Genomic DNA, 25,593 nt, shown 5'->3' with positions numbered 1-25,593 from the left:
TATTCTTTTAAATAATGTTGTTATAACACTCACCATTAATGCGACTTCTGGTGCTGCATGGATTTGCTGATGTCTTTGTAGTCGGGTTGGTACTTGGTGAGGTTAAGCTTCATGCAAGCGTTGAGGCTTTCATCCGTTAAACGTGATCGTAGGTTGGACTTGATGTTTTTAAGATGTGAGAATGACTGCTCACATGCATACGTAGATCCAAACATGGTCAATACAGCAATACTCACACGCTGCAGTGTGTGGTATGTGACAGGAAGCGCGTTCCAAGTTTTGAGAATCAGCTGGTCTTCGGGTTGGAATTTTTTCATTTCTGTCCACATGTGCTTGCTCGCCAACTCCGCTTTCTGTCGTGTGATTCTTTCCAAATCTTCATTCAGTGACTTGAACTTATTCACCCACATGTCTGAGGCCTTCAGGTCAGCCACTTCTGCTTCAAAATCTCTGACGGAGACACCAGGGATGTAATTCAGGTCGGCTGTGTTCAGTGAACACTCGTTTGGATGGGTGATGAACTTAAAAAGACGAGTGTGCTCACGAAATTCTCCAAAGCGTGCTTTGAAGGACTGTAGGAGACTGGATGTGCAGCCAGCTAGCTGGTGGAGATCAAGGTTTTGAATGGGCTCACTTGCTGTGCATGCATCTTTAAATTGGCTCAGTTTTTCAAAATGTAGTAAACGACCTGTTTCAAGATCCGTGATGAAAAGCTCCAGCTTGTTTTCAAAAGCAAATACAGCTTGTTGAAGGGATAACACTGTATTTCCAATGCCTTGCATTTTCACGTTGAGCTGGTTCAGATGTTCAGTCAGATCTACGAGATAGTAAAACTTGAGGAGCCACTCGGTGTCGGCTAGCTCAGGATGCCCGACGCCTTTCATTTCAAGGAAAGTCCGGATTTCGTTCAGGCAAGCCGCAAAACGGCTAAGCACCTTCCCTCTTGACAACCAACGCACATTGCTGTGCAAAAGCAGACCAGGATAGTTATTTACAACTTCATCCAGCAGTGTTTTAAACTGGCGATCATTTAAGGCTCGGGCAACAATAAAGTTGATCACACGAATGACCAGCGACATCACTTCGCCAAACTGCCTGTCACACATCTGAGCACAAAGTGCCTCCTGGTGTATAATGCAATGGAAACTTAGGATGGGTCTATTTTCATGTTCACGGAGAAGCGCCACAAATGCTTTGTTTTTCCCCACCATACACGGAGCACCATCAGTACACACTGAGAGAAGTTTATCCATAGGTAGACTTTTTTCTTGAGCAAACTCCATGAAAGACTTGAATAAATCCTCACCTCTTGTGGACCCTTTTAATGGCAGAACAGCAAGACTTTCTTCGCGCAGTGTGTCACCAACAGCATATCTTGCAATCACGCTGAACTGCGACAAATGGCTCACGTCTGTTGACTCATCCAAAGCCAGAGAAAAGAACGGCGCTGCATTTATGTCCTTCACTTGCGTTTCCTCCACTTTGTTTGCCATCACGATGGTACGATCATGAACAGTTCTTGCCGACAGAGGCATGTCTTGTATCCGTTTGATTATCTTGTCTTTGTTCGGAAGATCATCAAAAAGTTCATTGGCTACATCCAGCATGAACGTTTTAGCATACTCGCCATCTGTGAATGGTTTTCCGTTCCTCACTATTGCTAAAGAACCAGCAAAGCTAGCCGAATTATAGTCACCTTGCCGGGTCCATACGCGGAGTTGCTGCTGGCTAGCTTGCACCCTGCTCAGAAGCTCTTGGCACGCTTTCTTTCTGCTGTCTCCCGCAGGGTATTTTGATGCAAAGGTAGCGTGGCGCGTGTCGAAGTGCCGCTTTACATTCGACCGTTTCAACGATGTAATTTTGTCATTGCAAATTAGACACACCGCAGAACCCGCTCTCTCCACAAAGGCGAATTCTTCGGTCCATTCGTCCTGAAATGTACGATACTCGTCGTCTTTTTTTCTTTTCGCCATCTTCTTCGTCGAAGGGTTAGCTTTGAGCTAATGACCGAGCAGACGCAGTCTCAGACTGATTCAAAAGGGGGCGTTTACCTGTTTTACCCAGCAACGGCAAACGTAGGCCAGTATCATCCAATTAAAATAATGGACAATTGCTCCTGCAGCCCTGAACAGGACATGCGCAGTGAAAAATCGATGGATGGATTAAAACAAGTGAGAATATTTTGTTTTATCTGCGAGCCATATGCAATCATCAAAAGAGCCACATCTGGCTCGCGAGCCATAGGTTCCCGACCCCTGCTATACCAGAAAGCTGCATAATCTGGAGGGGGGAACGTCCGGCCTGTGGGCCGTATAAGGCCCGCGAAATAATTTGGTCTGGCCCTGCCAAGGCAACCGCACGACTTGAAATTCAATCAATCTAGGAGCTTTTTTCATAGCAACGTAAATTTTATTTTGTATGGCCCGCGAATGATGTTACAAATATCCAAATGGCCCTTGGCAGAAAAAAAGGTTCCCCACCCCTGAGTTTTAAAGGGAGGGGTGAGAACACGCAGACTCCACGCAGATAGGCAGGCCGAGTCGGGAGCTGAACCCGGGTATTTTATTTTAATAATATGAACGCCCAACTTTATCTGTGATGAATATGATGAACGCTGAACTTCCCGTCGTTTTCATGCAGGGGGCGCTGCAAACCCACGCGCCCCCTGCATGAACGACGGAGGCGGAGGGACAGACGTTCGATTACGTTGGAATCGATCTGCAGACGGCGGTCTTCTCGCACGGCCAGCAGCTCTGTGTCGCCTTATCTCGATCCCGCAATCCGAAACAGGTGAAAGTCCGCATCGAACCGAACCCCCAGCAAGGCCATCTACTTAACGACGAGATGAAATGCACACGAAATGTCCTTTTCAATGAAGTCTTCCAGATGTAAAATGATACAAGCTTTTAATGAAGAAATAAAAAAATATCTAATTCAAAACATAAGACAATTAAAAGATGTTTCATTTTAAAACTTCAAAACGGAGCATCGGGTGCTTGCATAATTGCGTCGTTCGTGTGAAAAAAATTTCGTGACTTTCCTGGCCGAAGGCCACCATGGGAGTGTCCGGGCACAGCACATGGGGAGGAGTATTGGGGTGAAAGAAGTGGATTTGCAACACAAAGATCCCCCGTGTAGCCTGTAACAGACTGTCGGGGCAAGTGCTGTTAGCGAGCAGCTATGAAGGCCGGAACGGATGGGTGGCCAGCACCACGCCCGACCACCTTTGTCTCCCCAGTGGCGATGTTTACACACCGCACCAGGTTACTCATTTGAGGCTGAGTCGACCTGGGGGAAGCCCCAAGACCGGTTCAGATAATGGTCACTGGTGTTGGTGGCCGTGAGCAGGAATCGAACTCGGGTGGCCGGGTTCAGTAGATGACAAAAGTGTCATCCACGTACCTCTGACACTTTTGTCATCTGGCCACATGGCCCGCCTGCTCTAGACCAATTCTTCGACCACATCGATTCCATACACCCAGCCATCAGATTTAACATGGAAGTCGAAAAAGATGGCAAGCTACCTTTTTTGGATGTCCTAATAAAAAAGAGACCTGATGGTTCAATGAGCCACTTTGTCTACAGGAAAGCTACCCATACGGATGCTTATCTGAAACCGGATTCCCACCACCATCCATCACACGAGAATTCTCTCATCAAGACTCTGTATCATAGAGCCCAATGCATATCCGACCAGGAACACATAGGCAGTGAACTCAAGCACGTACACCAAGCTCTTAAGGCTAATGGTTACTCCGACTATACAATCCGCAAAGCTATCACTCAAACCATGAAGAAGGACCCTCTTGAGGAGCCTTTCAAAACCATCACTTTACCCTACATTGCGGGGATCACAAAAAAGATCTCCAAAATCTTGAATAAACACAAGATCCAGGTCCGTTTCAACACATTACATAAAATCCGTGATCTGGTTCCGTCTGTAAAAGATGTGATTCCGGACATACAGTACCCTGGTGTCTACAAACTAAGTTGCCTCTGTGGTAGTAGTTACATTGGAGAAACCAAACGTCATGTCTCGGACCGCATTCGTGAACACAAAGCAGACCTTAAACACGGTAGGACCAACACCTCGGCCGTGACAGATCATTGTTATAATTCAGTAGGCTCACATGACATTGACTTTTCCAAGACAGAGGTTCTTTGTAAGCCATCTGGCTACCATGAGAGATTCGTTCATGAGGCTATCCACATATACAAGCACAGAGACAATTTCAACCGAGAAGATGGATTCTGGCTTAGCAATCATTGGAAAGATTTGATAAACCATTTCAGGTCTTAATTGATTGTTTACGCTTACAGTGGCTTTCAGACAGCATACATTAATTTTTCGTCTCCCCCCTCCTCTTTTCAGAACATAGATGGACTAGTCCTTCTGAATAAACTGCCAAATCGCTGCGTGTGGCGCTGACGTTTTAATAAATAAATACACCGTTAAAAATAAATAAATTAATGCAAACCGACACACCTGATGACGATCGTTTGTGTTATGGTCGAAACGTCGTGAGAATTTTTATTTATATATATATATTTTATTATTTTATTGTTTCCCTTCAACGTGACTTTACCGAAAGCGCTAAGAATAAGTAGGACGTGTTGTCTATATAGTATTTATTTAAAGTTGCACATTTTTACGTGACGTCACATTTCTCAAACCCCCCCCCCCCGTCACACATCGTCACAAATGTCTGACCCCTCCCCCTAGGTGCGTGACGTCATTTATGGACGGCCCCTATGACTTCACCACTAGTTCACTGCACGTGGAATGTCACCCCCCATCGCCGTTCACACACAAACCGGTGGCTTTCACCCAATGGGCGCGTCGCGTTCTTCACGTCAGTGACCGATTTCCGAGCAACAGTTGCCGACGTTGCCTGGAAGTGACCCCGTCAGGTGACGCAGCTCGACTCGGTCGGGGTATAAGGCAGCGATGTCCCTGGGGGGCGCCACAGCCTCCACGCGGTTTGAGGTTCGGCGACACGAGGTGAGTTGCTTCCCAGTCACCGACAGAGTATCCAGCAGTGGATGTCTCTCGCTGTGTGTGCACGTGTCGACTCAGCCTCAAATTAGTACCTGGTGCGGTGTGTAGTAAACATCGTCACTAGGGAGACAAAGGCGGCCGGGCGTGGTGCTGACCACCCACTTTTTCGTGTTTGCCGTGCCGGCCTTCATAGGTGCTCGCTAACAGCACTTGCCCCTACAGCCTGTTAAGGCTACACGGGGGATCTTTGTGTATGTATACGTGTCACTCGGCCTCAAATCTAACATCGCCCACTGGGGATACAAAGGCGGCCGGGCGTGGTGTTGGCCACCCACACCCTCGTGTTGTCGTGCCGGCGTTCATAGGTGCTCGCTAACAGCACTTGCCCCTATAGTCTGTTAAGGCTACACGGGGGATCTTTGTCTTTGTGTGTGTTTAAGACTCCTGCGCTTGCCACCACGGACATCAAACACCGAGAAAAACATCCTCCCGTGTGCCCCGACTGGACCGACTGGACGACCGAGGTTTTTACTTATTTGCTTATTGTTACTACTACCACACGCTTTTATTTAACTCACTCTGTTGTTGTTGTATCCTCCAATCTTGTAACTCAATTTTACCCACTTCCCAATGTGGTATCGACTGCAAACTTGCTATACTTATGTCATACTAATGACAATACTATATTCTATCAAAATAAATATTTTAAAACATTTTTATATATGTTACTAGCTGTACTAACGGGCTTCGCCCGGGACTTGGATTCACGACGCCCGGCCGCCTTTGTCCCCCCAGTGGCGATGTTCACACAACCACAGCAGTTACTCGTTTGAGGCTGAGTCGATCTAGGGGAGGCCCAGGACCGGTTTAAATAATCGTCACCGGCGGTGGCCGTGAGCGGGAATCGAACTCGGGTCGCCGGGTTCGTAGCGCGGCGCGCTAACCACTACACTACAATGCGTTACGCTTCCACAAGCGCGGGTCACGTGACAGATTTGACGTCACAGCTCACTTGCCGTGCAAAAAAAATATGCATTATTGAGCTCCCCACCCACAAAAAGTGTATTTTTATAATTTCTGCATGGTGTATAGTCTGGAAAGTACCCACATGGCATGTCGGGAAGTAGGCTAAACATTTTGAACAGATACACAGAATCACAACTTTGCCTTTAACATATATGGAGATGTTTCGGCTTGGGTCTAATTGTCCACGCTCAACTCACGTTGGCTGTACATCACCACGGCCCCCTTACGTTATGGCAAACCTCGGGGCCACTTCCTGGAGTCGTGGAATTTTGCCATTACTAGTACGGTACATTTAATTAAAGCGTGTTTAAAAAAAAAGTATTTTTTTTTAATTACTTATTAACATCTAAATCCAGACGGCAAAACTCATTCCTTTAGAACTCGCGTGTTGCCCATTCGTGTTTAAGTTCGCTGTCCTTCCCCCGCACCTACCTGCGGTTAGCACGGCCGGCCACGTACGGCGCAAAAGAAGTTCAGCGTGCGCGCGTACAACGCAGGGTTCTCAGCGGTGCCAGCTCAGCGCTCTGACCTCGGGCGGGAGGGGGGAGGGTCACCCGGTCACCTCGTCAATGTTGAACTTCAGAAATGTTCACGCCCGTTGTTGTGGTCACAACAACGGTGGTCGCTTGTGTTGTGATTCGGTAAGCGGCCGTCCATGAATGACGTCACGCACCTAGGGGGGAGATCAGACATTTGTGACGACGTGTGACGAGGGGGGGGGGTGTGAGAAATCTGACGTCACATAAAAATGGGCAACTTTAAATATGGACAACACGTTCTACTTAATTATATAGACTATTTTTTATTAATGTTTTCTCCTACATCAGAGTGCAGCGCCACATTAAATACGCTCTGCAATGACAATTGTTTAAAACGATTTGAAGCATGTTTTATTTGGGGGGGGGCAGAGCTTTGTGACGTCATATTTGAGGGGGCGGTCTGACTTTTTGTGACGCCGTATGACGAGGGGGGTAAAAAATCGTCCAAAATCGCGTGACGTCATTTATGGACGGCCCCTAAGGACAAGTTCATCCATTGACCAGGGGGCAGACCTGCCATGCTCTGCAGTGAGTGCATGTGGTTTAGGGCGGTGTTCGTCGTTGAACAAGTGCCAGTGGACATTCCTGTGATGGGGTCCATCCCGTCTCTCCAACAACAGATGCTGCCTAAAATGTGCAACTAAAACGTGCGAGGATGAGATGCAATGCCTCATATATGACGCTCATTGGTTATACAGTCGTGGGGTTTGTGTAACTGCGTATCACTGCTCAACCCCAGCTATTAGTGCTTTGATATTTGCATTGGCCTTGGAGATTACTCAATTAATATTACACAAAGCATCAACTTCACACCCTACTGGGCAAAAAAAAAATGTCAGGACCCTCCTGAAATAATGTCGTGAGGCTTTTTCCCTGGGTAGACAAGCACGATGATATGAAATGCTTCGTAGCAGTAAACATCACGATAGGTAAAAGTCCGCTGTCATTATGACGTTCTTTGTGTTTGCAGTGAACTCCAATGATGGCGTCCAGCATTGAACTCGATCGGTTCTACAGCGAAGAGGTTGAGTTTCCACCTGGGCTGCTCGCTTCCCACATCGACACTGCTGAGCGCGAGGTTCGTACACTCCTGGAGGGGATGAGAAGCCTTCTGCGGCCAAACATAGATCCCTCGATTCAATATGACATCGTTCAAACCGGCAGCTCGTACGAAGGACTCAAGGTGAAGGGGGATATGGAGCTGGATTTTATGATCGTTCTCTGTCACCCGGAATTCAAGTTTATCCCCATCACCTCAGATTACAGTGGCTATCGTAAAATAAAAGCTGAGCAGCGACAACCACAATTCCAACTGCAAGCTACAAGTTGGAAATCATCAAGTCCCCCTCACTCATTTCAAAATGACTTTACCAGCAATGGATACCTGTTACCATCAAAAATCTATCAGTGGTTTCAGTCATTAGCAGACAGAGCAGTCAATGAAAACAAGTCTAAATTTGTTACAAAGTTTGTAGGCAACTTGCCAGCCCGTACGCTCATTTTAAATATTTGGCCCGATGTTGAAATCTGCGTGGACCTCGTCCCAGCGATCTACATTGGCAGAGACCTCTTCGTGGTGGCCAAACCCTTGAAGACATCCCCAGACCCAGATCTCTGGAGGCTGTCGTTCTCCGTCTTCGAGAAAAACATCCTCAGCCGGCTTCCAAGCTCCTCCTGCCACCTGAAGGCCCTGAAGATCCTCAAGTACCTGCGGGAGCACGACACTCGGCTGGAGGAGACGTCTCAGTTCGCGAGTGGACTCTGCTCGTACCACCTGAAGACGGCCTCCCTCCACCTGCTCGCGCGTCCAGCGCAGCCGCCGGACACCCCGGAGGGCCTGCACGAGCACCTGCACCAGCTGATGGACTTCCTCATTGAGTGCATGCAGAGAAGGGAACTCAACCACTTCTTTATGGGGAATCCATCGAGCCTGGCGAGGAACGCGCAAGTGCCCAGCAACATTACCGACTGGGAGTGCCGCCTCAATCTCTTCGGTGACACCGTTATGAATGAGTGCACCCTGAGCCAGGCGAGGGAGAGACTCAACAGGATTAAACGATCTCTGCCTGCCGTAATCCAACAGCATTCTGGCCCCGGCACCAGAATTCTGGCACCAGGGCCTTCGCCGGGATATCACGATATCGCGATATCGCGTTACGGCGATATCGTATCGCGGCGACCGCCGTCGTTTCAAAACCAGGCAAATGTCCGCGGTCCCCTGAGCCTCCACATCCCGCCCCCTCATCCCCTCCAGCTGGGCAATCTGGAACGGTTCGGCCAATCAGAGGCTAGGACTTTGATGACGTCACAGAAAGTCGCCGTGGTAACCAGGGACCCCCTGCGCGGGAAATTTGCTGCCGCGTCAGAAGGAGACGCCGGCGGCTGCCCTTGGCTGTACTTAGGCTGCTGTTGTTGTTTGGTTGTTGTTTGTTGTTGTTTGTTTGGTTGTTGTTATTATTTTGGTTTAAGCCGGATTCTGTCAGCCGCTGCTTCTGTCCGCATTGCGGGGGCCACTTTTTGGTGAGCAGGGCTCGGCACGAACTTATACTCGCTTAGTTCGTATAGAAGACACTGGCTTGTACTGTACACGAACTGACTCACATAGACACACTCACATAGACACACTGACTCATAGACTAACACATAGACACACTGACTAACAAATAGACACACTCACTCATAGACTCACTCACACATAGACACACTGATTCATTGACTGACTAACACATAGACACACTGACTCATAGACTGAATGACACGTAGACACACTGACTCATAGATTGACTAACACATAGACACACTGACTAACAAATATACACACTCACTCATAGACTAACAAATAGACACACTCACTCATAGACTAACACATAGACACACTGACTCATAAACTAACACATACACACTGACTCATAGACTAACACAGAGACACATTGACTAACAAATAGACACACTCACTCATAGACTAACACATAGACACACTGACTCATAGACTAACACATATACACACTGACTCATAGACTAACACAGAGACACACTGACTAACAAATAGACACACTCACACATAGACTAACACATAGACACACTGACTCATAGACTAACACATATACACACCGACTCATAGACTGACTAACACATAGACACACTGACTCATAGACTGACTACCACATAGACACACTGACTCATAGACTAACACATATACACACTGACTCATAGACTGACTAACACATAGACACACTGACTCATAGTCTCACGTATTTTTCACTTTTTTCATCAAGGATTTCAAAGCATTGTACAGGATACAGCAGCAGCAGCAGACACTCAGCATAAAAATAATATTATACATACATTTTGAAATATAATTTACTAAATAAACGTTTAATAAGCTTAAGCGTATAAGCTTAAGCGTATAAATAGTTTTTAAGATGAATTTTTTAAATGTTCACAGACTCTAGAGAGAGATCCCTGATGTCTCGTGGAAGAGCGTTCCACAATAGCCTGGGGGGGGGGGGGGGTGGAGGCTACACGGGGACAAAGCTGGGTCACCCATAGACGGAAGCCTCGACTTAGGAATAGAGAGAACATCTGCATCCCCCATCAGGGGTGGGGAACGTCCGGCCCACGGGCCGTATAAGGCCCGCGAAATCATTTGGTCTGGCCCTGCCAAGGCAACCGCACGACTCGAAATTCAATAAATGTAGCTTTTTTCATAGCAACGTGAATTTTATTTTGTATGGCCCGTGAATTATGTTATGAATATCCAAATGGCCCTTGGCAGAATAAAGGTTCCCCACCCCTGCCCCAGATTTTAGTGACCTTAGAGTTGACACATTCACAGTGATAGAGTTGAAATATGACGTGATACTTGCAGGCAAATTTCCAGTCCGTATGCTCATCAAGGTTAGAACCAAGGCCGTAGCCATGGAGTCAACATTGGGGGGGACCATATCTTACAGGGGGTCTGGCGGTCCCCCCCCCCTAGAAAAAAATCTAAATTTGAAAACGAATTTCCTGCTTAAAATATAATAAATTAACTAACACCTCGGATGGACTTTTTATGTTTTTTACAATAATGTCTAATAGTATATTGTATTACATTGCTCTGTTTTTCTTTTTTTACCTTTTCTTGTTTTATTGTATGTAATGCAGATATTAGGGATTAATAAAGTACAACCATAACCACAATAATATAAACAGAAATCTATTTTATAGCAATATATTGGGGGGGGACATTTTGAGCATATTTGAATATTGGGGGGGGGGGGATATGTTCCCCCCCAATATATATTATAATTACGGCCTTGGTTAGAACCGACTTTGAAATCTGCGTGGATCTCGTCCCAGCGATCAAAATCGAGGGAGATCTCTACGCGGTGGCCAAACCCTTGAAGACATCCGCAGACCTGCACCTCTGGAGGCTGTCGTTCTCTGTCTTCGAGAAAAAAATCCTCAGCCGGCTTCCAAGCTCCTCCTGCCACCTGAAGGCCCTGAAGATCTTCAAGTACCTGCGGGAGCACGACACTCGACTGGAGGAGACGTCTCAGTTCGCGAGTGGACTCTGCTCGTACCACCTGAAGACGGCCTCCCTCCACCTGCTCGCGCGTCCAGCGCAGCCGCCGGACACGCCGGAGGGCCTGCACGAGCACCTGCACCAGCTGATGGACTTCCTCATTGAGTGCATGCAGGGAAAGGAACTCAACCACTTCTTTATGGGGAATCCATCGAGCCTGGCGAGGGACGCAAAAGCGCCCAGCAGCATTACCCACAGAGAGTTCCGCCTCAATCTCTTCAGTGGTAAATTCGTGAATGAGAGCACCCTGAGCCAGGCGAGGGAGAGACTCGTCAGGATTAAACACTCTCTCCCTGCCGTAATCCAACAGCATTATGACCCCGGTGCTAATAGCTGCAATATTTCATAAGAGCTCCTGCACCGCTTACAATTGAAGACGTTTGAGGCATTTTTCACGGCCAATATTTAAATTCACAATTGTCGGGTTAAGGCCGCGTGATAATTTCGCCCGAATGTTGCGTCGTCGAAAAGCCTCAACCACCCGACGAAGCCAAATTCAATTGTCCCGTTTGCGTACGAGCGTTTAAACTACGCGGTTGATGTAGAGGGCGATCATCACAAACGAAATGTGTGAGCGATTAGATACGAGGAGGCGTTTAGATTGGTACCGTGCCAAGGGGTCTCCAGGACAAGATCCATCAAGGTTAGAATTTTTTTGTAAAAATGCAGTCGCTCTCAAATGAAGCGTCACGTCTACCCGGTTGTACTGACATGCATCCAGTGTATGTAAATTCGCTTGTAACGCAACTTATAAACGAGTGCACACATTTTATATTTACGTTGTATTAAATGTACTCGGTGATCACCGTAGTTTCTCTTGAGTGGAGTATTTTTTTTGTCGCGACTTATTTTAAGAATTTTATCATAAAAAAACTTTCAATTATACGCGATACATATGCATATGCTTTGAAAAAAACCGGTTTGCAGCATGCTTAAGTGTATATTTATTTTATTACGTTTTGGGGCCTGACATTTTCTCCGTTGGATCACATCTCCAATTCGATCATAGATGTCAATGGGAAAACAGGGCTCTGTACACGGAATGTCACCTTGCGGAATGCTTTTTCAGGAACTTACGTGTTCCGTATATCGAGGGTAAGGTAAGACAAGGCGGGCGTTGTTGTACCATGGTTGATCGGAGAAAGTTTTTTTTTAATCAGCTTTAGCGAGTGACAGTGGTGGCGGTAGTGACACAGGGCAGCAGCAGCAGCACCAACTGTTGGAAAGTCATCATTGTGCAAATTCGTTGCTCGTACAACACACCGGTGTGTAGGAGAGCAAATGTGTGGGCTACCGTACCCCGCCATCACCGAATTGTCGGGGCCGTTGTCCCCCGATTCCTCCATAACGCTCGTACTGCTACCCCCCAGCTGTTCCATGGGGTCCGGGCTACCAGTCTCCACTCCCTCTCCCCCCTGCACCCCTGACTTTGCTGCTGACCGCGTCGGCATATTTCGATCAGCGGGGTGGTACGCTTTACGTTTGCAGTGCACCACGCTGTTCGGTGGCGGTGTGCCGACGTGCGATTCTCTCACGCCCACGTTCCACGCGCTCCGTCGGTGACAACACACCGCGACCCCCTGCCCAGCCCCGTACACTAATCGCCCGCGAGGGAGTTGGGGGTGGGGCAGGGCGTCTGCCGTGCGCGTGCCGCTGGTTGGAGGGGATCCCTGCGTTCTGACTTAAAGGGACGTTTAAACCGCCGCGCGAACACGCGCACGCCTGGCGCGTCGCTCGTTACCTCGCTATAGACACTCGCGGAGGCGAGCGATCGCACCACAGTCACGCCGGCGCGCGAGCGCTAAGCACTACTGTAAGCGATTGCACAGGTACGCGAGCGCGGGACACCACCCGAAAATAGTCGCGTGTGTACGCGGGCGCTAAACACTACTGTAAGCAATCGTGCAGATGCGTGGACACCCAGAACGCTCCACACTCTCAAAGACCACACGACGCAGTTTATCCCCCTACTAGAAATTTTATTTGCCGCGAGTAACCCGTTTAATCTACGCGTGATGGGGTGGGTCTGTGGACGCTAGTCTATCCCTCGGGGATCTTAGATTCAATTTATCCTGCCTGTCGCACCGCTCGCTACCCTGGATTAAAACACTCAAACTCACGTCTCTCTCTCGCGCTTATTTCCACTCTGCTGTGCTGGTCGCTGTAGAAGGACGAGGCGATGAGTTGTCTCTGTAGGGGGTCGAGCCTGGCGGCGCTGGAGTACGTCTCACGGACGTCTCGGACAGCTGACTTTGCTGCTCCCTGGACCGCGATGATCTTGAAGAAGAACTTCCCCAGTACTGCCTCCTTTTATCCTACCTATCACAAAGGCATTCCGTGGTGCCCCCATGTTCCGCACCCGTGTCCTTTGATGTGCGGATCCTAGCGCTGGTGATGTCACCGCAGTGGTTTCCCGCTACCAGTCCACTGACCCGTGCTTGTGTGTGTGTGGTTCCAACCGCGGTGGCCCGACGGCCCCTGCCGTGACCATGCAACTTTAATATTAGGTCACGGCGCTGCAGAACATGTCAGCTACGGGGGGAAGATCGCCCAATTTCCCGGCCGCAGGAAACCATGAAGTTCGATCCCATTAGGGACTTCTGGAAAAAAACCTATCGGCCGGGTGACCTCCCCTCCCGGCTCTACGTGGGGTGCATGTGCGTTCGTGCGGGGGGGGTGGGGGGGGGGCGGCGAGGGTGCGCAGCGTCGGCATCGGCATCCCCCGGTGGCGGCTTCACGGCGGTGGGCACGACCTCGGCAGAGCGGCTCTGCTGCGGCGGCCTCACGACTGTGAGTGGGTAAAACGCGGACGTCTGAGAAGGCACCGGCGCCGGGAGAGTGGCGGGAAATCCGAGGCATCGGTGACGGCGTCGCGGCGGTGGGTACGGCTCCGCTGGAGCAGCTCCACACAAAGCCACAACAGTTACAATGATTGTAGATTGATTGTAAATGTCGGTGTGCTGTACTAGTAACGAATTGGCACGTTCTGTTCACGTGACAAACCTTACCATTTGGCTGCGTCGGGTGGTGGCGGGTTTAACGACACATTTATATATTCACGCGATGTAACCCAAGAAAAAAAACTTGTTTCATGGAGTATGTTGCCTGTTTACCCAGCAAGCGAACTACCACGGTTTGTTTTTGCAGAAGGTAGGCGATGTTCCTGCTGCGTTTGATTCCCAACTGAGTCATTTGCAGGGAATTGGACAATCAACACCAGCCTACGTTGTGTGAGTTTTTAACCTATACCAGGAAGATGCAGAACCTGGAGGAAACTTGTGCATTCAAAGGGAGGGGTGAGAACACGCAGAGTCCACGCAGATAGGCACCCCGAATCGGGAACTGAACCCGGGTATATTATTATTTACTTGGTTATGAGTCAACATTCTTATCACTACGCCACCACGGGAGTGTACGGGCACAGCAGCATGGGGAGGAGTATTGAGGTGAAAGAAGTGGATTTGCAACACAAAGACAAAGATCCCCCGTGTAGACTGTAACAGACTGTCGGGGCAAGTGCTGTTAGCGAGCAGCTATGAAGGCCGGAACGGATGGGTGGGCAGCACCACGCCCGACCGCCTTTGTCTCCCCAGTAGCGATGTTTACACACCGCACCAGGTTACTAATTTGAGGCTGAGTCGACCTAGGGGAAGCCCCAGGACCGGTTCAGATAATGGTCACTGGTGTTGGTGGCCGTGAGCAGGAATCGAACTCGAGTTGCCGGGTTCAGTAGCGGAGCATAGCGTTACCCGCTACACACAGACACAGAGACACATAGATTTGCAACACACAGACACAAGGATTTGCAATACAGAAACACAAGGGGTTGCAACACACAGACACAGAGACACACGGAGTGACCTGCATTAGACTGTGCCTTGCAACGGGGTTATTCGTCACCCCCATCGCTGCGCACACAAACCCGTGGCTTTCTCCCATTGGGCACGTCGCGTTCTTCACGTCAGTGACCAATTACTGAGCAAATGTTGCTGACGGCCGTTGCCTGGAAGTGACCCCGTCAGGTGACGCAGGACGACTCAGTCGAGGTATAAAGCAGCAATGTCCCTGGGGGGGTCACAGCTTCATCGTGATTTGAGGTTCGGCAACCCAAGGTGAGTTGCTTCCCAGTCACCGACAGAATGTCCAGCAGTGGATGTCTCTTGCTGTGTGTTGCACACGAAATAAAGGACGTGGGCAGGTGCTCCAAATCGAGGGCAGACATTTATTTATGGTAATCTGTAAAATGCAACAGCACGTGTGCCACACACAGCAATTTTCAATCGAGTCGCCATTAACCACGTGACTGGTGTACAGGTAAGGTTACTCAATACGTTTCATTTAAACCCAATTCCACTACTGATAAACCATCTTTGTCTTTAATCATAACCTTTACACTATACTATTCGAATATTACTTCCTAAGCTGTATGTCTATACCATCCACTATCTTGGTATCTTGTACCCATTATCTGTACTGTATGTGTGCTGTACTTGTCACCATTGTACAACTTACTACTGTATATGTTATATTCTTAATAGCATTGCAAGTAGTCATACTCGGTGCATGGGCATAGTTATAGAATAAACAGTATTAGGGTTAGAGAATTACCAGTATTAACTACAGTACGTCACTCTTTACAGTGTACAGTGCTAAACTCCCTCCGATTGAACATATCACAAACTACCAGATCATAGCCAAGTTTAAAGAATGTAACGTTTCTATAACTATCAAAAACAACATTCGGGTCCTTTACCTGTACAATGCAACAGCACGTGTGTCACACACAGCAATTTTCAACCGAGTCGCCATTAACCATGTGACTGGTGTACAGGTCAGGTGACTTAACAACCCTGCCAGCCACCTACAGGCCCGACTCAGTATCGCATGCTGGTGTACACGTGCATTGATGTACTGCACAGCACATAAGGACCTTCACAAAACCACACTTTACTCCATTGCTGCACGAGGAAATAATTAAACGAGTTGTCCATTCCTAATGTGTCACAAAAGAGTGGTCCATTCCTAATGTTCCACTAATGTGCCACATTAAGAATGGCCTCAAATGACCACCGTTGTTGTGGTCACAACGGTGGTCGCTTGTGATGTGAATCGGTAGGGACAATTCTAGATGTGAAGCTTTCGTGACTGCAAGGATTCATACTCTTTGGTTTATTCGGTAAAATAAAATAAAACATCTAAATTTAAATCACGACGTTTCGGAGGCAACACAAGCAGGGACGTGGTCTCTCTGTTTACCAAGGTCCCAGTACCTGACACCATAACAATAATTGAAGACTTGGTCCAACATGGACTGAACTCTGATGTCCCTGCGCTGGTTAGGCACTGCCTCACCAACACTTACTTTACCTGGAATGGTACCTTTTACAAACAAAATGAGGGTACCCCTATGGGCTCCCCCTTGTCACCAGTGATAGCCAATGTTTTCATGGAGAAATTTGAATCAGACGCCATCCAGACATCCACCCTTCACCCTTCCTTATGTAAGAGATATGTGGATGACACTTTCGTCATTTGGCCACATGGCCTCCCAGCATTGAACCATTTCCTAGACCACGTTAATTCCAGACACCCATCCATCAAATTCACCATGGAAGTGGAGAAAGATGGCAAGCTGTCATTCTTGGATGTTCTGTTTGAGAGGAGGACTGATGGCTCTTTGGGACATTCTGTTTACAGGAAGTCCACCCACACAGACTCCTACTTGAAGCCTGATTCACACCACCACCCGACTCAAAATAACTCTCTCATCAAAACATTATACCATAGGTCTCAATAAATTTGTGACCAACACCACCTGGCCAGTGAATGAAAACATGTACATCTGGCCCTCAAGATGAATGGATACTCTGACCGTACCATCCGCCAAGCTGTTTCTCCCACCATACAGAAACAACCACCTGATACTCCGATCAAAATCATCACGTTACCATACATAGCAGGGGTTACTAAAAAGATTTCCAAAATTCTAAACATACACAAGATCCAGGTCCGGTTCAATACAGTACACAAAATCCGTGATCTGATCCCATCCGTAAAGGATGTCATTCCTGACTTACAGTACCCTGGTGTTTACAAATTGAGTTGTGCTTGCGGTGACTGCTATATCGGGGAGACGAAACGAAATATTTCTGACCGAATCCGTGAGCACAAATAAGATTTGAAACACGGCAGAACGAATTCTTCGACCGTGGCTGATCATTGTTTCAACACAGCGGGTTCTCATGACATTGTTTTCTCTGATACCAAAGTTCTCTGCAAACCTCCCGGTTATTACCAGAGATTTGTCCATGAAGCCATCCACATATACAAACATAGACAGGACTTCAACCGAGAGGATGGTTTCAAATTGATCAACCATTGGAAAGATGTTATAAATCAAGTCAAACGTTAGCTGCCTTATAATTGTACGGCCATTGCCATTGCTCGCAGTGGGTTGTATGTACTCGTGCATCTCTTCCCCCAAACCCCCTACAGCATCAACCATTGAAAATATGTTATAAACCAAGTCAAAGTTTGGCTGCCTTTATAATTGTACAGCCATTTCCATTACTTTCAATGGGTTGCGTGTACTTGTGCATCTCTCCCCCCGAACCCCCTGCAGCATAACAAAAGGTGGTTTAACTCATCCCTCCCCCCCACCCACGTCCCTTCTTGGCCCCCCCCCCCAACCTGTATATAATCCCGGCTGCCTCAGAGCTGTCCACTTGACACAGATATTCTGCTGTGACTGTTCCACCTGAAGACGGAAGCTTGTGTTGCCTCCGAAACATCGTGATTTAATTTAGATGTTTTATTTTATTTTACCTACGTGACTTTACCGAATAAACCAAAGAGTATGAATCCTTGCAGTCACGAAAGCTTCAAATCTAGAATTGTCCTTACCGATTCACATCACAAGCGACCACCGTTGTGACCACAACAACGGTGGTCATTTGAGGCCATTCCTAATGTGGCACATTAGTGGCACATTAGGAATGGACCACTGTTTTGTGACACATTAGGAATGGACAACTCGTTTAATTATTTCCTCGTGCAGCAATGGAGTAAAGTGTGGTTTTGTGAAGGTCCTTATGTGCTGTGCAGTACATCAATGCACGTGTGTACACCAGCATGCGATACTGAGTCGGGCCTGTAGGTGGCTGGCAGGGTTATTAAGTCACCTGACCTGTACACCAGTCACATGGTTAATGGCGACTCGGTTGAAAATTGCTGTGTGTGACATACGTGCTGTTGCATTGTACAGGTAAAGGACCCGAATGTTGTTTTTGATAGTTATAGAAACGTTACATTCTTTAAACTTGGCTATGATCTGGTAGTTTGTGATATGTTCAATCGGAGGGAGTTTAGCACTGTACACTGTAAAGAGTGACGTACTGTAGTTAATACTGGTAATTCTCTAACCCTAATACTGGTTATTCTATAACTATGCCCTTGCACCGAGTATGACTACTTGCAATGCTATTAAGAATATAACATATACAGTAGTAAGTTGTACAATGGTGACAAGTACAGCACAGATACAGTACAGATAATGGGTACAAGATAGCAATAAAGTGGATGGTATAGACATACAGCTTAGGAAGTAATATTCGAATAGTAAAGTGTAAAGGTTATGATTAAAGACAAAGATGGTTTATCAGTAGTGGAATTGGGTTTAAATGAAACGTATTGAATAACCCTACCTGTACACCAGTCACGTGGTTAATGGCGACTCGATTGAAAATTGCTGTGTGTGACACACGTGCTTTTGCATTTTACAGATTACCATAAATAAATGTGTCTGCCCTCGATTTGGAGCACCTGCCCACGTCCTTCATTTCGAGTGTACAACACACAGCAAGAGACATCCACTGCTGGACATTCTGTCGGTGACTGGGAAGCAACTCACCTTGGGTTGCCGAATCTCAAATCACGATGAAGCTGTGACCCCCCCAGGGACATCGCTGCTTTATACCCCAACTGAGTCGTCCTGCGTCACCTGACGGGGTCACTTCCAGGCAATGGCCGTCAGCAACATTTGCTCAGTAATTGGTCACTGACGTGAAGAACGCGACGCACCCAATGGGAGAAAGCCACGGGTTGTGTGTGCACAGCGATGGGGGTGACGAATAACCCCGTTGCAAGGCACAGTCTAATGCAGGTCACTCCGTGTCTCTGTGTCTGTGTGTTGCAACTCCGTGTGTCTCTGTGTCTGTGTGTTGCAACTCCGTGTGTCTCTGTGTCTGTGTGTTGCAACTCCGTGTGTGTCTGTGTTGCAACTCCTTGTGTCTGTGTGTTGCAACTCCGTGTGTCTCTGTGTCTGTGTGTTGCAACTCCTTGTGTCTCTGTGTCTGTGTGTTGCAACTCCGTGTGTGTCTGTGTTGCAACTCCTTGTGTCTGTGTGTTGCAACTCCGTGTGTCTCTGTGTCTGTGTGTTGCAACTCCGTGTGTCTCTGTGTCTGTGTGTTGCAACTCCGTGTGTCTCTGTGTTGCAACTCCTTGTTTGCCTGTGTGTCTGTGTTGCAACTCCTTGTGTGTCTGTGTTGCAACTCCGTGTGTTTCTGTGTCTGTGTGTTGCAACTCCGTGTCTCTTGTGTCTGTTGCAACTCCGTGTGTCTTTGTCTGTGTGTTGCAACTCCTTGCGTCTCTGTGTCTGTGTGTTGCAACTCCGTGTGTCTCTGTGTCTGTGTGTTGCAACTCCGTGTTGCAACTCCGTGTGTCTGTGTGTCTGTGTGTTGCAACCCCTTGTGTCTCTCTTCTTACAAATCCTTGCGTCTCTGTGCCTGTGTGTTGCAACTCCGTGTGTGTCTGTGTGTTGCAACTCCGTGTGTCTCTGTGTCTGTGTAGCGGGTAGCGCTATGCTGCGCTACTGAACCCGGCAACTCGAGTTCGATTCCTGCTCACGGCCACCAATACCAGTGACCATTATCTGAACCGGTCCTGGGGCTTCCCCTAGGTCGACTCAGCCTCAAATGAGTACCTGGTGCGGTGCGTAAACATCGCCACTGGGGAGACAAAGGTGGTCGGGCGTGGTGCTGGCCACCCATCCGTTCCGTCCTTCATAGCTGCTCGCTAACAGCACTTGCCCCGACAGTCTGTTACAGTCTACATGGGGGATCTTTGTCTTTGTGTTGCAAATCCACTTCTTTCACCTCAATACTCCTCCCCATGCTGCTGTGCCCGGACACTCCCGTGGTGGCGTAGTGATAAGAATGTCGACTCATAACCAAGTAAATAATATACCCGGGTTCAGTTCCCAACTCGGGGTGCATACTACATGAAACAAGTTATTTTTCTTGGGTTACATCGCGTAAATATATAAATGTGTCGTTAATCCCGCCACCACCCGACGCAGCCAAATTGTAAGGTTTGTCACGTGAGCAAAACGTGCCAAGTCGTTACTAGTACAGCACACCGACATTTACAATCAATCTACAATCATTGTAACTGTTGTGGCTTTGCTCTCCTACACACCGGTGTGCTGTACGAGCAACGAATTGGCACGATGATGACTTTCCAACAGTTGGTGCTGCTGCTGCTGCCCTGTGTCACTACCGCCACCACTGTCAATCGCTAAAGCTGATTAAAAAAAACTTTCTCCGATCAACCATGGGACAACAACGCCGCCTTGTCTTCCCTTATCCTCGATATACGGAACACGTAAGTTCCTGAAAAATCTGTCCGCAAGGCGACATTCCGTGTACAGAGCCCTGTTTTCCCATTGACTTCTATGATCGAATTGGAGATGTGATCCAACGGAGAAAATGTCAGGCCCCAAGACGTAATAAAATAACTACATTTAAGCATGCTGCAAACCGTTTTTTTTCAAAGCATATGCATATATATGTCACTTAAAGTTGAAAGTTCTTTTTATGATAAAATTCTTAAAATAAGTCGCGACAAAAAAAAGACTCTACTCAAGAGAAACTACGGTGATCACCGAGTAAATTTAATACAACGTATATATAGAATTTGTGCACTCGTTTATAAGTCGCATTACAAGCAAATTTACATACACTGGATGCATGTCAGTACAACCGGGTAGACGTGACGCTTCATTTGAGAGCGACTGCATTTTTACAAAAAAATTCTAACCTTGATGGATCTCGTCCTGGAGACCCCTTGGCACGGTACCAATCTAAACGTCTCCTCGTATCTAAAATAGCTCACACATTCCTTTTGTGATGATCACCCTCTACATCAACCTCGGCGAGTTTGGCCGCAGCGAGGACAATAATACTAATAGGCGCATAGTTTAAACGCTCGTACGCAAACGGGAAAATTGAATTTGGCTTCGTCGGGTGGTTGAGGCTTTTCGATGACGCAACAATCGGGCGAAATTATCACGCGGCCTTAACCCGACAATTGTGAATTTAAACATTGGCCGTGAAAAACGTCTCAAACGTGTTCAATTGTAAGCGGTGTAGGAGCTCTTATAAAATATTGCAGCTGTAAGCACCGGGGTCATAATGCTGTTGGATTATGGCAGGCAGAGAGCGTTTAATCCTGACGAGTCTCTCCCTCGCCTGGCTCAGGGTGCTCTCATTCACGAATTTACCACCGAAGAGATTGAGGCGGCACTCTCCGTGGGTAACGCTGCTGGGCACTTGCGCGTCCCTCGCCAGGCTCGATTGATTCCCCATAAAGAAGTGGTTGAGTTCCCTTCTCTGCATGCACTCAACGAGGAAGTCCATCAGCTGGTGGAGGCGCTCGTGCAGGCCCTCTTGGGTGTCCGGCGGCTGCGCTGGACGCGCGAGCAGGTGGAGGGAGGCCGTCTTCAGGTGGTACGAGCAGAGTCCACTCGCGAACTGAGACGTCTCCTCCAGCCGAGTGTCGTGCTCCCGCAGGTACTTGAGGATCTTCAGGGCCTTCAGGTGGCAGGAGGGGCTTGGAAGCCAGCTGAGGATGTTTTTCTCGAAGACGGAGAACGACAGCCTCCAGAGATCTGGGTCTGGGGATGTCTTCAAGGGTTTGGCCACCGCGTAGAGATCTCCCTCGATTTTGATCGCTGGGACGAGGTCCACGCAGATTTCAAAGTCGGTTCTAACCTTGATGACCATACGGACTGGAAATTTGCCAGCAAGTGTCACGTCATATTTCGACTCTATCACTGTCAATGCTCTCTTTGCTAATGATTGAAACCACTCGTATATTTGTGATGACATTAGGTATCCGTTGCTGGTGAAGCACACTTCAAATAAGCAACAGACGGTTCCCGATAGCCAACGTGCGGCTTGAGATTGAACGTGTCGCCGCTCAGCTTTTATTTTATGAAAGCCACATGGTGTACTGGGGTCTGAGATGGGGAAAAAGTTGAATTCAGGGTGAGAGAGAACGATCATGATATCCAGCTCCATATCCCCGTTGACTTTGAGTCCTTCGTACGAGCTGCCGGTCCGGACGATGTCATAGTGAATCGAAGGATCTATTTTTGGCCACCGAGTGCTTCTCATCCCCGCCAGGAGTGTACGGACCTCGCGTTCGGCAGTGTCGATGTGGGAAGCGAGCAGCCGAGGTGGAAACTCAACCTCTCTGCCGTAGAACCGATCGGGTTCAATGCTGGAGGCCATCGTTCACTGCAAACACAACAAAAGGTTACAATCACAAGAGTCTCTGACAATCCACTTCCGTCCCATCTCGCCTATCAGCTTCTGCGGACCCCGATCGACATCCCGACTACAGACCGCGGCTCGCGGTGTATCTGCCCCCGCGGGAACCTTGCGCGCGATACGAACCAACGCTGTTTTGGGGTCACCGGCCCCAAAATGCCGCTGGAACATCGCTACCAAGCTCACTTTCGGGATCCATCCCTGAGTCTGAGCCACGATCTGCATCAGATCCAACACGCTGTTTTAGATAGCCTACTTCACTGTGTGACCAATGTGGGGTCAATGTTTGATCGATGTTGGGTAGTGGAGGCTTTTTGACGACGCCAAACATTCGGTCGAAATTATCACGCGGCCTCAACACGACAATTATGAAATGGGAATTTTGGCCGTGAAAAAAACTCAAACATGTTCGATTGTAAGTGGTGTAGGAGCTCTTAAAAAAAATATTGCAGCTATAAGCACTGTGTGATCAATATAGGGGCAATATTTGATCAATGTGTAATAAATGTGGGATGCATGTGTGATCAATATAGGGGCAATATTTGATCACTGTTTGATAAATGCGTGATCAATGTGGCGCTACTATTTGAACAATGTGGGATCAATGTGTGATCAATGGGCACACGCGATGGACTGCACTCATAAGAGTGTGCAGTGTGCAATAACAAGCGTGCTTGCTGACTCTCACATTTTTTGTGAAGTTTACTTCGGCAAGCGTCCATGTTGCACAGCGTGTTTGTCCAGGATAGCCTCACCGAGTCTCAAGATATTCTCTCGCGAGGTACTCCGCGCCGAGCTGGCATGGGGTTAACAAGTGCAGTGGGTCGGTGGACCACCGAGTCCACCACTGTGGTCTCTGCTTCTTCAACGGAGGAGGAACAGCAAAACGACATGAACTCTCTCTCGTCGTGGTGTCGGCATCTATCTCCTGAACATGTTTCTGCTGCTGCTGCTGCTGCTGCCATCACACGCAAGAGTGGAATAGTTGATGGTCTCAGCCCAGTCACCACTGAATGCGCACAAACACGCAAATCCTTATCCACATATAGTTATGACGTCTCTGAAAATGTTAAATATTTTTTTCCGTCCCACCAACATTATCATCAAACTGGATATCTTTAAAATCATCCGAGCTGGAATGTATGCATAGCAATGACAAATACCCATCCCCCCGTATATCATTTAACAGACTGCTGGGGCAAGTGCTGTTAGCGAGTGGCATCTATGAAGGCCGACACGGTGACCCTGCGGCTCCAATACGGTCTCCTCCTCAGGGTAGACACGGCGCCTGCCTCAGGGTAGACAGGCCGCCATCTCCGCCCCATGTTCCAGTCACGCCTGCCTGCCCGCCTGCCCGCTTGCCCGCCTGCCTGCCTGCCTGCCCACCTGCCTGCCCGCCTGCCTGCCTGCCTGCCCGCCTGTCTGCCCGCTTGCCCGCCTGCCCGCCTGCCTGCCCGCCTGTCTGCCCGCTTGCCCGCCTGCCCGCCTGCCTGCCCGCTTGCCCTCCTGCCTGCTTGCCCGCCTGCCTGCCTGGCCGCCCGCCTGCCTGCCTGGCCGCCCGCCCACCTGCCTGCCCGCCTGCCTGCTTGCCTGCCCGCCCGCCTGCCCGCCTGCCCGCCCGCCTGCCCGCCTGCCTGCCCGCCTGCCTGCCCGCCGGACGGACAAGACAAGTCACCTCGACGGAACCGGCGCTCTGGCACGCGCGCGAGTGTCGCCGCAACTCCGAGGAGAAGGCGCTTCGACATCGACCCGAGCCGGGGGGGGGGGGGGGGCTGCCTGGGGGCCGTGGGACGGCCACTCACCTCGGCGGCGGGGAGCAAATTTCATCGGCCGGGGAACGGAGGAGAGAGGTCTCGTGCGAGTTGGGGAAAAGATCCGTCCGCCCTGCCGAGGTCGCGAGCACTCAAAGACAAAAAAAAGAGCGTGGAACTCATAAAACGGTAGTGGTCTGGACTTCCCCCCCACTTAACTTCCTCCAGCTCCTGACCTCTCGCTGCACTGGTACTTGCAAGAAACTAAAGGCGATGCCATTGCGATAAACGCCGGGGCGGCTCTACCGAAAGTTCACACCGACATTGCTCACGGGTGTTCGCCAAACAGCCCAATGCTCCAAAATGTTACCATTTTCTCAATTGGGATCCACACGCAGCTGCAACATCACCCCCCCCCCCCCTACTCTGAAACAGTGGCCCGATAGCTTTCCTGGGAAAACAAGCACACCAATAATAATTCTGTGATAGTGACAGGAATGCATCACAATGCATTGTCTAGGCTCTCCCAACTCTGCATGCTGAGTGGGGGTTAAATAAGTTAGTGAATGAGGAAATGGGTGAGTGGATGACTGGGTGAGTTGATGAATGAGGGAATGGGTGAGTAGTTGCCTGGGTGAGTTGGTGAGTGGGTGAGTTAGTGAATGAGGAAATGGGTGAGTGGATTACTGGGTGAGTTGGTGAGTGGGTGAGTTAGTGAATGAGGAACTGGGTGAGTGTATGACTGGGTGAGTGGGCGAGTTAGTGAATGATGAAATGGGCGAGTGGATGACTGGGTGAGTTAGTGAATGAGGAACTGGGTGAGTGTATGATTGGACGAGTTGGCGAGTGGGTGAGTTAGTGAATGAGGAACTGGGTGAGTGTATGACTGGGCGAGTTGGCGAGTTAGTGAATGATGAAATGGGCGAGTGGATGACTGGGTGAGTTAGTGAATGAGGAACTGGGTGAGTGTATGACTGGGCGAGTTGGCGAGTGGGTGAGTTAGTGAATGAGGAAATGAGTGAGTGGATGACTGGCTGAGTTCACGAGGGAAGGGTTATTGGATGGCTGCTGGCCAGGTTTGGTGTCTCCCAGCCGTTCCGAC

At 48.8% G+C, this 25,593-nt stretch overlaps 2 protein-coding genes across 7 annotated transcripts; one reads left to right on the top strand and one right to left on the bottom strand.

The window, feature by feature from the left end:
• The first annotated feature begins 4,743 nt into the window (after positions 1-4,743).
• Positions 4,744-11,941, top strand: LOC116956053 (inositol 1,4,5-trisphosphate receptor-interacting protein-like). Of its 2 annotated transcripts, XM_032977483.2 has the most exons (4): positions 4,744-5,002; positions 5,440-5,523; positions 7,535-9,084; positions 10,906-11,941. In XM_032977483.2, exons 3-4 carry the CDS (start codon positions 7,544-7,546, stop codon positions 11,234-11,236), a joined length of 1,872 nt encoding a protein of 623 aa, XP_032833374.1. In that variant the 5' UTR covers positions 4,744-5,002; positions 5,440-5,523; positions 7,535-7,543; the 3' UTR covers positions 11,237-11,941. The 2 variants fall into 2 exon arrangements, with proteins under 2 accessions (XP_032833374.1, XP_075910033.1); XM_076053918.1 differs by lacking the exon at positions 4,744-5,002 and having other exon boundaries at positions 5,314-5,523.
• Positions 11,942-21,059: 9,118 nt separating this feature from the next.
• Positions 21,060-25,569, bottom strand: LOC116956095 (inositol 1,4,5-trisphosphate receptor-interacting protein-like). 5 transcript variants are annotated; one of them, XM_076053916.1, is made up of 3 exons: positions 24,543-25,569; positions 23,429-23,698; positions 21,060-22,707 (listed from the first exon to the last, which is right to left on the bottom strand). In XM_076053916.1, the coding sequence occupies exon 3, from the start codon at positions 22,699-22,701 to the stop codon at positions 21,565-21,567; it is 1,137 nt and encodes a 378-aa protein (XP_075910031.1). In that variant the 5' UTR covers positions 22,702-22,707; positions 23,429-23,698; positions 24,543-25,569; the 3' UTR covers positions 21,060-21,564. The 5 variants fall into 5 exon arrangements, with proteins under 5 accessions (XP_075910031.1, XP_032833436.1, XP_075910032.1 ...); XM_032977545.2 differs by having other exon boundaries at positions 23,429-23,695; XM_076053917.1 differs by having other exon boundaries at positions 23,429-23,692.
• Between the last annotated feature and the right edge of the window lie 24 nt (positions 25,570-25,593).

This window comes from Petromyzon marinus, chromosome 63 (genome assembly GCF_048934315.1).
Source record: "Petromyzon marinus isolate PM22_M1 ecotype Great Lakes invasive population chromosome 63, UKy_Petmar_22M1.pri1.0, whole genome shotgun sequence".
Taxonomy (NCBI): domain Eukaryota; kingdom Metazoa; phylum Chordata; class Hyperoartia; order Petromyzontiformes; family Petromyzontidae; genus Petromyzon; species Petromyzon marinus.
This window is presented reverse-complemented; position numbering and strand designations above follow the sequence as displayed.